Raw genomic sequence first — 15,807 nt, 5'->3', positions numbered from 1 at the left:
TCTTCATTTACTATTTTGTGAGGGGCAGTCTCCCAAAGAGCTAGTCATCAACTCCTCATGAGTGTTCAGTTGGTAAAGACATCACCGCATTTAACCCACATCGCTTCTGTTGTGTCCGATACTGAAAATGCCAGTGTAAACACTGAGGGAAACAGGACTTTACACTAGTAAACCAAAACTAATGTATCTTTTCATGCTTTAATCCTGACCAAAAGAACCAACCTAGAAGTGTAAAGACAGTTTGAATCCCGGGTGATGCTGTAGCCTCCCGCAGCTGGGGTGGAGAAATTCTGGTGTTTTAAATTGTAGCACTCTCACATCAGTTGCTGAACTAGCCAAGCACTGGTGTCTGTAAGTTCATGCAAGCCAAATTACCGGATCATGCTGTCCTCCGAGCGCGTTACTCCACTCCTTAGGGTGCGTGAATAAGCAGTGGCTGGCATCATCTGTCACATAACAGACTTCACCCTCTATCAAAAACTCAAAACTTGTTATCTTACTGAGGAACCACACATAAGCTTAAGCTCCTCTGATCGCACTTTGTTTCTTTTTCTGTTTGCACAATTTTTACTTCAACCTATTTTTATGCGGACAGTGACGTGTTTACACAAGCAGGTGTGAAATTTATTGGTTAACTGGAATACAAAATGCCTTTCAACCAGAAGCACACTACACATGTCCTACACCATGCTCAAGCAGGGATCGAAGTCTGAGAGCCTGTGGTTGCCACTAAGAACAACATGCCCTAAGAGATGGAGGGATCAGTGGGGCAGTACGAAAGATCAGAAGGAGCAAGGTACAGTGCAAAGTGTGAACAGTTCTCTGAGGTAAAAATGGTGCTGTTCTGGTTATGGCTTTGTAGACGAGCATCAGTGGTTTAAATAAGACGGAGAATGTGGGAGAATTTAAGCAAAATGAAAACGAGTGGTAAAGCTGATGTTTGGATTAGTTGCAAAGGTCGCAGCGTTATCAAAGCTAACAACAGCATGCATATGGAGAGTGTGAGTGCAGGAACTGCCTTCATCATCTCGGGCATAGTGAGAGTAAAGAAGCCTTCAGCAGAGTAAACACCAAGAAGGCAGCGGGGCCAGACGCCACCTCAGGTCGGTTCCTCAGCGTCTGTTCTCACCAGCTAGGCCTGATGTTCATGGAGATCTTCACTCTCCTCCTGACACCACTGCCTGCTTTAAACAATCCTGACACAGTCAGAAATTTCATTTTTAAACTACCTGACACCCTGGAACTACTCAAGTTCACAGACCAACCCAATCGCTGGACTAACAACACTATCACACACCTCTATGGAGTAAAATCCTGGACATTTTTTTAAAAAGGAATTGCAAATTGCATTTGCAATTGCGTTTTCCATATGTGGACGCATAAAGTGTGACATAATTCAAATGCAGTTGCAAATTTTGCATTACCGTTTGCTTTTTCGCCATCACGAATGAACACTGCCAAATTTCAAATGAAAAAGAAAAGTCCATTTGCAGTTGCATTTTTCATGACTTACAGGTTATGAGCCTGTCATATGTAAATAGCAAAATCAATTACCACGTCTGCTTTTTTAGTTTCTCTACGTCGCGCGTCAAGCCTGCCAAAACTCAAACGCAATTACAATTCATTTGCAATTGCATTTCGAACGCGTTACACGGAAACCTTTAAATCAGCGTCAGGGGTGAGTCTATACTATGGGGCGGAATTGTGTGTAATCTTTCAGAAACGCTGCTTACCAGCGCTTTATAGTGATGCAGTCACTAAGGGACCATCTAAAAAGTGCACGACCAAAACCCAATCGTTTGTTTACAGAAGAATACACAAGATTATAAAAAAATACCTCACAGGACATTAAACATATTACACAGTATGGATTATTTCTTTATTTATTTGTTTGTTTAATTGATTAATAGTTATTGTAATGTACATTTAAAAATAAATGATTACACAGACAATTCTTGTGCCAATAAAACAGATCATTTGTTAAATGAGAGTCAGGGTGTTTTTTATTATAATTTTTTAATATTATAATTTTATTTTATTATTAAAAACAATTCTCTTTGCAATATTCAGTTTAATAATGTTTTTTTTTTACCAAAAAAAAAATATATATATTACGTCCCACAGTATAGACCCACCTCTGACGCTGATTGACAGGTTTACATGTAAGGCGTTGCGATTAAGTTTTGGCAGGTTACATACGCGATGCAGAGAAAGAGAAAAAGCAGACGTGGTAATTGATTTTGCTATTTAAATATGACAGGCTTATAACTTGTAAGACATGGGAAATGCAAATGTAAATGGACATTGCCTTTTCATTTGAAATTTGGCAATCAGTGTTTTTAACGATAATGCAAAATTTGCAATTGGATTTAAATTATGTCACACTTTATACAGCCACATAGGAAAAACGCAATTGCAAATTTTGAAAAATGTTCGGGATTTCACTCCATACACCTCCTCCACACAACCCTGAGCCATCTGCACACCTGGAGGATAAATTACATTGCCTACAGTTCAGCATTTTACTGGTGCCAGGAGTACATAGCACCGACTCCTGAACATCAGTAAGACAAAGTAGCTGATAGTGGACTTCAGGACAAAGCAGGAGAGAAGCTACTCTCCCTCATCATTAATAAGACACCAGTGAAGAGAGTAGACAGCTCCTAGAAACTTGGTGTTTACATCAAGCAGGACCTGTCATGTTCCTGTCTCATCAAGATCATGGTGAAGAAGGTCCATCAGTCTAAGATGGGCCACCTGAAATGTTTAAAGAACTTTAGACTGGCCTCCATGGTGCTGATGAATGTCTACTCCTGCACCACTGAGAACATCCTGATGGGAAACATCATAGCTTGATTTGAAAAACAACACCATGCAGGACTGGTGGCTCTACAGTGCATGGTATGATTAGCTCAATACACTATTCATGCTGGACGAAGGCCAGGAAGATAGTAAAGGACTTTAACCATCTGAATAATGAAGTTTTCTCGCTGTTGCAGTCAGGATTGGTCCTCAGCTTCCTGAAGACCAACACAGAGAGCAGCTTCTTTTTTTTTACAGACGATTTAGGCCTTGAACACGGACAACACCCAAAACTGTTTTTGTACAACACCCCTTCACCCCTCTCAATTTACCCCATATTTTTTAGATATTTATCCTTTCAGTTCGCTACAGTTACCTCGGCCTGGCAGTGCAACGCTTATCAACTCATATCCAAGTCTGCACTTTAGTCAGTCCTTGACAGTCTGTACTAGTGCTGCCCCCTATCGTTCTCTTCCATTATACTGCAATTTTATTTTAAGTCTTTATTTTTATGTCACAGACAGTCGTAATAAGCATTTGTGTGTGTGTGTGATTGTGTCTTTGATACATAAACTGTGAACTGGATAGCACTCGCACTGAAGAGTCCTTCAATAAATGTTACATAATTGTCTTCTTACATATTAACAACCACACGCCATTTTTAATCCGTTAACGTGAAGTGTGCGCTGTACATGTCACTGCGAGCTATTACTATTCAAACAATACTCACTAACGTATCAAAGCAAGCATGTTAATGTAAACCTGCACTATAGTCAGAGTTACTGTTATAGGGAGTAATAATAATAATAATAATATACCAATCCAGCACCACAAATTACACATGGTGTGTGTTAAAGACACTGATGTTTTAGAACACACTCGCATACTCACACACACAAACACCCACAAACACACATCTCTTAAAAGCCTTCCGCCTGCAGGGAGCTTTTAAGGAAAACAGGCAGGAGTGTGAAACGGCGGCGAAACACGCCTCTCCACTGACACTGCTGAAGCTCCACACAGCCATGTGCTGATCATCACCTCAACTATAAGCCTTCCAAATTAAACACTTATCATATTAACCACCCTGCAGTTTAACTGTTGTTATCTATAGCATTAAATATTTTTTGTGTTTTTGGAGTAAAATAATGTAGAAGATAAACATCAGCACATGTCTGAGATTTATTCACACAAACATCACGTGTGAATGAACCGTTCAGACCCAACAACAAGTTTCTCCTGCAACTCACACACACACACAGCTTTGATCTTACCTGTCTATGTGGACCGAATGGCTCTGACTCCCTTCTGCAGTGACTTGGCCCCGCCCCCTCCTCCGCTCCAGCCAATCCCATTGCTCCACGCTGCATTTTGGGCCGAACTACAACCTCGTTCCCTCGTTCCCCCCTCCTCCTCCTCATTTCCTCTTGCTCCTCCAGGGGGCGCAGCTCCTCCGGCTCATCATCCGTGGTTCCTGACGTGGTCGGCTGAAAGTCGCGAAGCTCCGCCTCCTTGTCGATCATCACCCACTCGCGACTGTCAAAGTCCTCCTCCTCAGCTAGGGGCACGGAGCGGATGAAGGCGTTGCTGTGAGCCTCATGACCGCCATCCACCGAGAACATCTGTGCCGGCTGAGACGATAGAACAAGGCGGGACGGAGAGCCGATCAGGTCCATCCGGGAGCTAACACCCGCAGAATAAACACTAATCAGTATGCTCGCTCAGGTTACATTAGAAAAAAAACAGTCCTAGATCTGACCTAGTAAATATTTTAGTTGTCAAGTCAACACATTAATAACAAATGATTTATGTTGCATAAAAGTAAGCAGCATTTACAGTGTTTTGCTACTAATCACACAAAAACCCACAGTTGACTAGAGATGAGGAAAATTTTTATTGCGATTTTTTATGTGTCAGTTTATGTATCACCACACTGACTCCAATATAGCTTTTGTACATTTTTTATAATTCTGCAAATGTGTCTCTCTATACTATGAACACATAGCCAGGCAGCACAGCATCCCGTGTGGTAGGAACGAATTATTTGCTAAGTTTTTTAGAAATTATTTTTAGAAAAGTTTAGTATAGGTTCGGGATATTTATTTGTACAAATCAAATCAGCACATAGCTCTTGTGAAAATATTGTATGGAGTGATCCCTGGTAATTTCCTACTGCTTACCGTCTGTCATAGCCATCGGGCCTGCCGTCTGCTCCGGTCAGGTGATCAGATTCAGGGCTGTTGATTCGTCGGTACCTAAGGGGTCGAACTTGAGCCCCGGGAGATTCTGGGTCGCCGGGTCTCTGGGAAACAGGCTCCGCCCCTTGTACTTGCTCCTCCTCTTCTGCAGTTACCTGGGTCTGGGAGAAAATATTTTTTTTCACAAATGTGTCCTGAATCCTGCTAAAAAAATAAAATCACCTTATGTGGAAATGTTATTTAAATTAGTCTTTTGATATGACTCTGACTGTGAGCTTGTACCTTACTGATGCTAATCCTGAGTTTGTTGCGATTGAAGTCAGTGTCGTCCCACACCTCTCCACCAGGGGGCATCAGAGCCGCCTCTCCAGGCCTTATGGGTAACGGCACGGGCGGGGCGTTCTCCTGATCGCTCAGGTGCTCGTCCTGAAGCACGTCGTCCGTGTTCTCCCTTGGTAACTCACCAGGAACTGGGGTCACGTTTACCACGCTGTGGAAAAACCATACGCGCACTATATGTTACTAAACACAGGAACAAATTCTATCTAAAAGCCCACTGTTCTCCTGCTCACTTCGGGCTGGATCATCAAGTTTTGGAGTAGCGGCTTTTAGTTCATGGTGATGTAGAACTCTTCCAATGCTGGATGGACACGGCCCTACCTGATGCCTCCAGTTCTTTCAGCAGGTTCTTTCTTGGTCTTTTGGTGTTCAGTTAAGCTTTATGGTCAAAGTTCGCTCATTAATGGAAGATTATTTGTGTGACTTACACATGACTTACTACGTGCGTACCGATGTTTGTGGTGGTTTGGTGATTGCTCCCGCAGAGGAACCAGACGTGTGGAAGTCACCTGGGTGTGGTGACTGGACATTCCTTAAGTCTCGAGGACTAAAAGGCACTGGCTCTAAAGGAAGGCCTTGTCTACAGCCACAGCTTAAGCTGGTCCAAATAAACTCCTGATTAAGACAACTGGCCAATCAGAAGCGTCTAAACATCACTGTGATGTGTGCATTTTTCTAACCTGCTGGTGAACCCTGATATAAGGTGGAAACATCTGTCTGTGTGTGTGTGTTGCAAAATCACCTTTGATGTAAAGATGGAGCCTACTGGAGATCAGGTGAAAGACAAATCGAGGGGCCTTGACCACACATGACCAGACAGTGTGTCTAAAGTTTAGTGATATAAACACAGTTTAAGAGTGTGTCTGTGTGTGTGTGCTTACCCGACTATGGCTGCAGTTTGCCGTGTGTTTTGTTGAGGAGGCGTGGCCATGCTGTTCGACGACAAATCCGTTCCAGATTTCTCCCAATCAAACGGCTCGTTTTCTGTAATCACCCTCTCCTTCATACTGTTTTCAAACACCGACATTAACAACTACAGAGAGAGAAAGAGAGAGGAGAGAGAGAGAAGGATGGATAGACAAAGAAAGAGAGAGATTTATCATCACACTACTTACTAATAACCGTAATTTTAATTTAATATATTTTCAGTGAAACCGCGAATTGCGAGTAACGTGGGTTGTGAGTGTTCCACATGACAAGCAAAGATTTTTAATACATTTTGACTTGAAAAACGAGCAAGTCTTGAAACCGTGCATAAATGTTCTGTTTACTATAACACTGTGAGCACATGTGTGTGCGTAGAACATCTTTTATTTTGTGTTTGTAAGCGCGTATGTACTGTTTATTATAACACACGTGGGTGCGCGCGTGTAAAGCAAAAGAAAGTCTCATTAGAGAGGTTAAAGGTACTTTTCAAAGGTAAACACTCACTCAATTCACACACACGCAGCGCCTGCGCGCATAAACGGAAACACTTACCTGTCAGAATTTATTTTCTACTTTTTTTAAATGTAAAGTGCAGGTTAATTTGTTTAAATATTATTTTTATGCATTTATTTTTGGGCTGTGGAACAAATAATTGGAGTTCCTATTATTTCTGGACAAATTGCTTTGAATTACAAGTGGTTACAAGATTCCACTGTAAAATAAAATCAGCTCTCTGTTGTCCCATCCACATTGTGGGTGTGTCCTTATGTGTCACACTTTATGATGAATCAGATGTGTGTCATGTGTGTTTACCTGGTAATCAGGTTTGGTGTAATAATCCAGGCCGATCACATGGTCCAGAAAAATATAAAACTCAGAAGGCATGTGTTTCAGCAGCATCTTGTGTTCATAACGCTCCTTAATCTGACCAACTTGCTCCTGTTCACGCACACACGCAAATAGAGACAATAGTACATAGAAAAAGAAGACAGATTTATATTTAATCTTATAAATATGCAACATATTTAAATGAGTGTATGCTGTATCCTGAGAATTTGGACAAACGGCTGAAGATGTAAGTGCTACTAAATTTACAGTTAAATCTATCTTGTTTTAATCCTTCATTTACTGTAGGTCATAATCTTAAATGATTATGAGATTTTGTGGCTAACATGAAGCTATGGAGAATTGTAACCCAGAAGAATTATAGCTGTAGGACATGCCCCTTAAAGTGTAAACAACCTGATGTGTCTGATGCGTGTCCTCACCTTGTCTTTGATCTTCCTCCAGGGTAACTGCCCCACAGTGAACTCCACCAGCATGTAGAAGAGCGACCACAGGTCATCATGACGCCCCATCTCCTGTTCCCAACAACATCAAATCTTTTATGTATACACATCCTCTTCAAATTTATTATTAAAATGAATATAATTTTTTTTGTGCAAAAGTTGTACAAAAGTCTTGACCACCCATTTTTTCATATTAAATTAAATTAAAATAAATGGGAACAAATTTTTTCGACAGGCCATTAATAGACCAACGATAGAACACTTTATAACAATAATTAAATAAGCATGAACCAATGAAGCTAATTAAAGTGTTAATAAGGTATTAATAATTGACAGTGCTGCAGTAGAGACGGAGATGTGCACACTTCTCACTTTGTTCTTGTGAGCGTTGACCGAAGCGTACCGCACCGTGCCCCGAAATCCCGCCACTGTCCTCGGCTACAACAAACACAATTATCAAACACTGAAGAGAAAAAAAAACAACAAACATTTTTTATATATACAGTGCATCCGGAAAGTATTTACAGCGCATCACTTTTTCCACATTTTTTTATGTCACAGCCTTTTTTTAAATCGATCAAATAAATTTTTTTTCCTCAAAACACCCCATAATGACAACATGAAAAAAGTTTACAGAGAGAGTGGCCAGAGTGTCTCATCAGACCTAAGAATTCAGACCGGGCCGGAGGTAGCTTAATGGTTAAGGTATAGGAGTATGTGTGTGACAAAATAGATAAAATTGTAAGTCGCTATGGATAAGAGCGTCTGCCAAATGCCCAAATGTAAATGTCATTTGAAGTGTGGCGTGTGTTTAATGTTTATGTAAGTATTGTTGGTGGTGTCCTCCTGTTATTTTCCCGTGTGTATAGCTAGTGGGTAAGTTTAGCTAATTATCATGTTTACCTAACTGCAATGCCTAACTAATTGCCATGTCTCTAGCCATAGTCTCCTTGTGTCTCTGGTCTCCCTAGTCTCTTCATGTCTCTGGTCTCCCTAAGTCTCCCCGTGTCTCTAGGATCCCTAGTTTCCCTGTGTCTTGGGCATCTCGTCTTTAGCTCCGTCTCTGGTGACTCAGTGTCTCTAGTCTCTCCGTGTCTCTGGTCCTGTCTATAGTCCCTCCGTGTGTCTTGTCTTGTCTTGTCCCATTTCAGCTCCTTGCTTAGTTTGTTTGTATATGTCCTTAAGCCTATGTTTTGCCATAGCACTTATCTTTTGTGTAACAGGTATTAGAGCCTATATAAGTCATTAAGCCTGTGTTTCGCCATAGCGCTCATCTTTGTGTAACAAGTATTAGAGCCTGTATATGTCCTTAAGCCTGTGTTTTGCCATAGCGCTTATGTTTAGTGTAACAGGTATTAGAGCCTGTAGATGTTGTTAAGTCTGTCTTGCCATGGAGCCTGTGTTTCGCCATATGCTTTTGGTTATTGTTGGAGTTTGTTGTTTGTTCCTTTTTTTGTTTCTTTATTATTTATATTTTTTTATTAATATTATGACTCTTTGTGTTTGCAACGCCCCTCTGTCCAAGGCGACAACAACAGCCAGCATAACACCCAGTTCATGAGAAAATGCTCGACTATACCAAGGCATAGCAGAGGGGGCTGGGACTTTAACGCTGGGGCGAGCTGACAGTGGATAATCAGCTTGCCCCCTGGCAGAATCGTGAAGGTCCCACATTGTCCGCGAGCCTCAAATGGAGGCCCAAACATCGTCTGCGAGCCTTAAGTGCCTCAAGTGGAGGCCCAAACATCGTCCGCGAGCCTCAAGTGGAGGCCCAAACATTGTCCGGGAGCCTCAGAGGAGTTTCCACCTTTACCCCCACCTCGTCCAGAAGCCACTATCAGAGGCTCCGTTTCTTCAGAGCACATCCAGGGAAATCCCAATAACCTCTAAATCTCAGTGCTGCATCCGCCACCAGGTTTTGAGGACCAACCAGTACTGCATTGGCTGCCCGGATTGGGGGACAACTCAGCGCTGTCTTCGAGGCTCTACTTTCAAGAGCGATACAGTGCTGCCCCCACCGCCCGGCCTACGACATCGATCCGGTGCTGCCTCAGCCGACCGGCGACAACAACAGCTAGCATAACACCCAGTTTGTGACACTGGAAGGTTTTTCTCTCTCCACAGAGGACCTCTGGAGCCCTGACAGAGTGACCATAGGTTCTTGGTCACCTCTCTGACTAGGGCCCTTCTCCCCCGATTGCTCAGTTTAGATGGCCGGCCAGCTCTAGAAGGAGTCCTGGTGGTTTCGAACTTCTTCCACTCACGGAGGATGAAGGCCACTGTGCTCATTGGAACCTTCAAAGCGGCAGAAATTTTTCTGTAGCTTTTCCCAGATTTGTGCCTCGAGACAATCCTGTCTCAGAGGTCGACTGACAATTCCTTTGACTTCATGCTTGGTTTGTGCTCTGACATGAACTGTCAACTGTGGGACCTTATATAGACAGGTGTGTGCCTTTCCAAATCATGTCCAATCAACTAAATTTACCACAAGTGGACTCCAATTAAGCTGCAGAAACATCTCAAGGATGATCAGGGGAAACAGGAGGCGCCTGAGCTCTATTTTGCAAATGCTGCGATAACTTATGAACATGTGCTTCCTAAATTTTTTTATTTTTAATAAATTTGCAAAAATCTCAAGTAAACTTTTTTCATGTTGTCATTATGGGGTGTTGTGTGTAGAATTCTGAGAAAAAAATAATTTAATTCATTTTAGAATAAGGCTGTGACATAACAAAATGTGGAAAAAGTTATGCGCTGTGAGTACTTTCCGGATGCACTGTATATTTAGTATAAACATTGAGAGAACAAGTGGAAGTGTGGTGTCTAGTTTAATCCCATGAACAGTTAAAATATTTAAACTCTCACTACAAAATTATAAATATCCTCAGTTCTGACCTTTCGTTATAAAACTGTGTATTTTATAAACAGTCTTAATAAAGTTCTTCATTAATGTGATCTAATATATCTAATAGCGCATAATTAATTCCATGATGTTATGGATACAAAATAATTTCATATCATGAATAAAGTGTTCTGTAAACTTAATAAAAAATACAGAAATTAAGTTTAGGATTGATTTAGTTTTTTTTATATTAAAGTTTACACCTGCTTGGTAACTAATTACACTTTTAATAAAGCTGTTTGATTCTGTTGTCTATTAAAAGTATAAATGTATAAAGTGAAATAGTGTCATGAGTTGTTGCTGTTTTTCTTGTTGCTGTTGTTTTCAACATTAAATATTAATACTAAAGACATTGAAATTAAGACAGAACAAATATGAAATTATGTAGTCAACAAAAAGATGTTAAATTTCCCAGAATGTGTTTTATATTTTCGATTCTAGCCATCTTTTGCTTTAATGATAGCTTTGCACACTACTGGCATTCAATTAGTCAGCCTCATGTACTGTAGAAGTCACCTGGAATGGTTTTCCAACAACCTTGAGGTGTTGAGTACGTGTTGGCTGCTTTTTCTTCACTCTCAAGTCCATCTTGTAGAGGCCAAGTTACAAGACTCACGCAGTCTCCTCTGAACAGTGGATGTTAAAATATGTCTGCCATTTGAACTTCTAGAACCATTTATGTGGATTGTAATCTGAGGTGCTTTAAACCTGCTGTATGTGAGGCTTCATTCTAAAAAACTTACCCCCTGCAGCAGAGGGAGCTCTTGGTCTTCCTGCCCTGGGACGGTCCTCAGGAAAGTCACTTTTGTCATCATTGCATTTGATATTTTTGGCAACTGTACAGTCAAAGTTTTTGAGGTTTTTTTTAACCGAGTGATATTCTTTTCTTAAAGGATGGACTTTCGCTTGATGGTCTTTTCTCTTTACGTAGGAAAACGAGTGTTTCTTGCTATAAAATGGATTTGGCCAGTAGTTGTAGATATAAAATATGAAACATATTCTGAGTTGTTGAAAACCTTTTCTTTACTACATAATTCCATATGTATTCTTTACTTTTTTAAAAATTGTTAACTAAAAGTCAGGGAAATGTGGAACAGAAATCTGGGATCATCTGGGTTCTCTACTACACATCAGGGTAAACCCTATAGGTTCTTTAGGTTTGCAGGTTCTCCAGGTGAGAGGAGAGATGATTACAGTCAGTAGACGATTAGAGAAGAAAGCAGGTGAAACACTCACACTACAACGCTGATATGGTAATGAGGATCTTACACACGGGGAAAAACATGCGCTTCCAACATAAAGGCCAAAAACTGCAAAACATAAAAGAATTAAATGTAAAAATAAAATGACAGAAAATAATGTAAACATAAAATACATCAATGAAATGAAATTAAACAATATGGCAAATAAATCATGTAATTTAGCCACACAACTCGATCACTTCTATCATCTCTCTTCCTCAAGCCAAAACTGAACCCTTTTCATAATGTAACCAGGTGAATTCATGTGGTCAGGCTGAGATAAACTGCTAGCGTTATCTGCTATTAATGACTGAGTCCAGGCCGGGAAGCCAGTAACGGAGAACTTACTGAGGTTAGGGGAGTCAGGATTTAAACAGGCAGAGAGTGAGAAAGTTATCCAGCTAAGCTAGATCATGTCTGTTAGTTAGCATGGCACTGGGTGAGTTTCAAAATCTATTTGGAATAAAAAAGTGTATAAAAAATTTAATAAAAGAAGGAGTGCTGAATATTCAATAACGAGAGTGTGTGTGAAACTTTTGTGAGCATTTGACAGCTGAACGGTCTGGAGGTTACGTGTACACTCGTTACTGAACACAGCCCTTCCGTACTATCACGCACGCTTATGGTCACCACCAGCAATGGGCTGGATAAAACAACTGACAAAATAAAAAACATTTCAGTCGCCATCTAAAGCCGTGTTTAAATGCGCTTTTCACAATAACAGCATGTCTGAAGTTTTGTGAGTGTAGCTAAATGTAACTAAATGTCCAAGTTCAGTTCAGCCTCAAAGCCCATTTACACACCACTTTATGATAAGATGATCACAAGGCTGTGTAATTACACTCAGACGTCTGATGACCGTGTGGGTGTAACACACACCTTCGCTCAGGTCTGAGGGGCTGCAGTCAGACGTTCATGCCGATGTTAACGTTAGGTTTTATTGTTAATTAGAATCTGGTTTAAAAAAAAATCTTTCGACAGACTCATCAGGAGCTCATAATGTATGTGAAGCAATTTGTGTTCCTGCTCACAGGGCATGAAATAAAATGATATATTTCTCATATCAGATACAGAAATGATCCACTGTTTCATAAGCACTGCTCCAAAATTGTGAACTGTTAGCATGTTATCACCGTGTGCCTGAGTGCATGAGTGCATGCGTGAGGGCGTGCATATGTAAGTGAGTGTGAGTCAAAAGCAGTAACCCTGCGCAGAAATAATGCTTTTAAAAGTTTAGAGTGCAAATTACATTGTGTGTTTTTACTGAATTGCATGAGAATAGCGGTTTATCTGAGCAGACTAAATAAAGCTAGCTCAAACACATTACTGAGCTGAGATTAGGACTGTTGCTCCGGTTACGGCTCAAATGGCATTATCTCACTCTGTCAAGGTTGTGTTCTGATTGGCTGAGAGCAGTGAGGACAATAAACCATGAAGCTAGCAGTGTTGTAAGTGTGTGTAGGTTGTGTAGCGCCATGTTATGGATGTAAGTGCAGGTTATGCAGCAGCACCACTCACAGGCCGCACTTCCCCGTTGGTGTTGGTGTACTGCCGAGCCAGGCCGAAGTCCAGCATGTAGCACTTCCTGTAGGTGGAGGGTAGACGGCCCATGGCGAAGTTCGACTGCAGGAAGAGGATATTGAATCTCATCACCGCTGCCTGAGGGAGTGTGTGACATACAGCACTGTGCATAGGTATATGTATTGTAAACTCTTCCATATGAGGTAATGTTATAATCGAGGATTGAACCCGTTTAAGAACAATCCTGAAATGGATCTGAACTGAAGCAGGCATGAGAGCGAGTTTAAACAATCAGCACTGTCCGGGACAGCAAACCTCACCCTCAGCAATTGGTGCTCTGCAGCCTGTGTGTGTGTGTGTGTGTGTGTGTGTGTGAAGATGTGCGTACAGGTTTGATGTCTCGGTGCAGAAAGCCAACAGAGTGAATGGCCTCTATGGCCTCCAGGATCTGTTTCCCTAACCGCAGTGTAGTGCTCATGGAGAATGTTCCACGAGGCTGGCTGCGTCTCAAATCAGCAAGGTTCCTCCCCTAACAGAGAGAGAGAGAGCAAAAGAGAGCAAGCGAGAGATAGAGCGAAAAAAAAGCAGGAGAGAGAAAAAAAGACCACGGTGTGATGCTATAAATAACACTCAAATGCGAATGCACAAGCACACACACACATGCAGTACTCTACCTGAAGCTGCATGACCACATAATTGAACTTCTCGTTTCTTCCACAGCCGATAAACTTACACACATGATTCTTCCCTGCATGAGAAAAAACAACAAAAACAGAGAGGGTATTATAGGCTAGTTTCAGTATGTATGAATAACATTATGTCATCATAACAGCCGAGACAGTCAGACAAATAGACGGAGACAGACAGGTAGAGAGACAGCAAGACAGACCAACAAGCAGGTAGGAAAAGAGACAGACAACAACCGAGACAGACAGAGGGTCAGACATGACAGGCTAAAGCTGTGATGTGAAATTTCTCCTTACACAGGCTTCACGAGACAATGTTTTCACAAAATACAAAATGTTATGTTTATTTTGTAATGACATAAAACCAAAACCCTGCCCCTCTGTTACACTGTAACATAAGAAAAGTACATCATTAACATGTTTCTAAATGAACTCCTGGTTATGCCACACTGACAGGACAACACACACACAGGAAGAGCAGCACAGAGGCATTAAACACGTATCATACTCACAACCACATTCTCTCAAGCATGATAGGGAGATGGATGGATAGATAGATAGATGCAGTGCCTCTTAAAAGTATTCACCACATCATTATTTCTATTTTTGCAGTATTCAAAGAATATAAAAGAAGAAATTCTTTTGCTGAAATAGGAATACCTGTACACCTGGACATTCATGCAGGTATCTAATCAGCCAATCATGTGACATCAGCACAATGTATAACCTCCTACAGGTACAGCTGAAGAGCTACAGTTAGTGTTCACATCAGAATGAGGAAAAGGCTGATCTCTGTGACGTTAACCTTCAAAAAGACACGCCCATTTCTTCAGGGACATGTCTGAGAAAATGAGGAAAATTATGGAATAAGATCACTGTCAAAAATATTCGGGTGTAAAAAAAAGATTTGTGTGCAATTCTGTCTTTTGTCTGAGTTGGATTCCAAAATCTACGGCCACGACAGCTTACAGATACAAGATCTTGTGTGTTTGTTACAATACAACTCTGTAAGATACAAAACTCGTTTTTACAACTCCTCTGTTTCAAATCTGTAAATATTTGGGAAAAGCTTTTGGGTCTGAAGTTGAATGATTTGGTCTAAAGGCAAATTATAATATTTGACCCTAACTAACCACGGCCCGACACCCAGGGATCACCAGTCCTGGGCCGAGCATGGCAGTGCTAGCGTCCTGCTCTAGGGTTTCTTTCAGCAGGAGTTAACCGAACCTAAGAAGAACCTGATCCAGTCAAGCAGCTCGAACACTCCCTTTATTTCTCCATATTTACATTTACATTTAGTCATTTGGCAGACGCTCTTATCCAGAGCGACTTACATTTTTATCTCATTACACATCTGAGTAGTTGAGGGTTAAGGGCCTTGCTCAAGGGCCCAACAGTGGCAACTTGGTGGTTGTGGGGTTTGAACCTGGGATCTTCCGAACCGTAGTCCAATGCCTTAACCACTCAGCTACCCCTGGCCTAGCAGCACTAGATAAGAGTGTGCATTTAGATGTACTAGAATACGATGTTATGGGTGTATGACAGATTAAAGAGATGCATCTTGAGTCTACTTTTAAACTAGATTGTTTTGATGTAGATTTTGATTTCCTAGGAACTAGGAATCCTCTGTCACACTAATGCACTTCTCCCAACGCTTCACTAGTGCTTGGATACATTCTATGTACAAACATTTTCTTTCACGCCGGAGCCATGATCTGCCATCTCATCACCGTACTGTGCTTGAAGTCTTTTGCAAACATCGATCACTTTGTTCATGCGAAATTTCATCACAAGGTTAGATTTGATTTGAACGCCCCTTGTATATTTTCCAACAGGACATTAAGACAAAGCACAGAGCTAACGCTAAGGCTTCAGAACAAAGCAGGTTTTCTGTTTTGACCT

General features: G+C 41.2%; 1 protein-coding gene across 1 annotated transcript in view; it reads right to left on the bottom strand.

The window, feature by feature from the left end:
* Window positions 1-15,807, bottom strand: part of ttbk1b (tau tubulin kinase 1b) — a 42,114-nt gene that overhangs the window by 14,650 nt on the left and 11,657 nt on the right. Inside the window, exons 4-13 of the mRNA XM_053510521.1 lie at window positions 13,894-13,967; window positions 13,608-13,748; window positions 13,217-13,321; window positions 7,928-7,993; window positions 7,535-7,627; window positions 7,080-7,205; window positions 6,221-6,372; window positions 5,283-5,490; window positions 4,983-5,161; window positions 4,077-4,485 (exon numbers count right to left, since the gene is read on the bottom strand). Coding sequence (XP_053366496.1) covers window positions 4,077-4,485; window positions 4,983-5,161; window positions 5,283-5,490; window positions 6,221-6,372; window positions 7,080-7,205; window positions 7,535-7,627; window positions 7,928-7,993; window positions 13,217-13,321; window positions 13,608-13,748; window positions 13,894-13,967 — 1,553 coding nt within the window. The remainder of the gene's footprint in view (window positions 1-4,076; window positions 4,486-4,982; window positions 5,162-5,282; window positions 5,491-6,220; window positions 6,373-7,079; window positions 7,206-7,534; window positions 7,628-7,927; window positions 7,994-13,216; window positions 13,322-13,607; window positions 13,749-13,893; window positions 13,968-15,807) is intronic.

The sequence above is a fragment of the Clarias gariepinus genome, chromosome 13 (genome assembly GCF_024256425.1).
Source record: "Clarias gariepinus isolate MV-2021 ecotype Netherlands chromosome 13, CGAR_prim_01v2, whole genome shotgun sequence".
NCBI lineage: Eukaryota > Metazoa > Chordata > Actinopteri > Siluriformes > Clariidae > Clarias > Clarias gariepinus.
The sequence above is the reverse complement of the archived record's forward strand: the minus strand, read 5'-3'. Positions and strand labels throughout refer to the sequence as shown.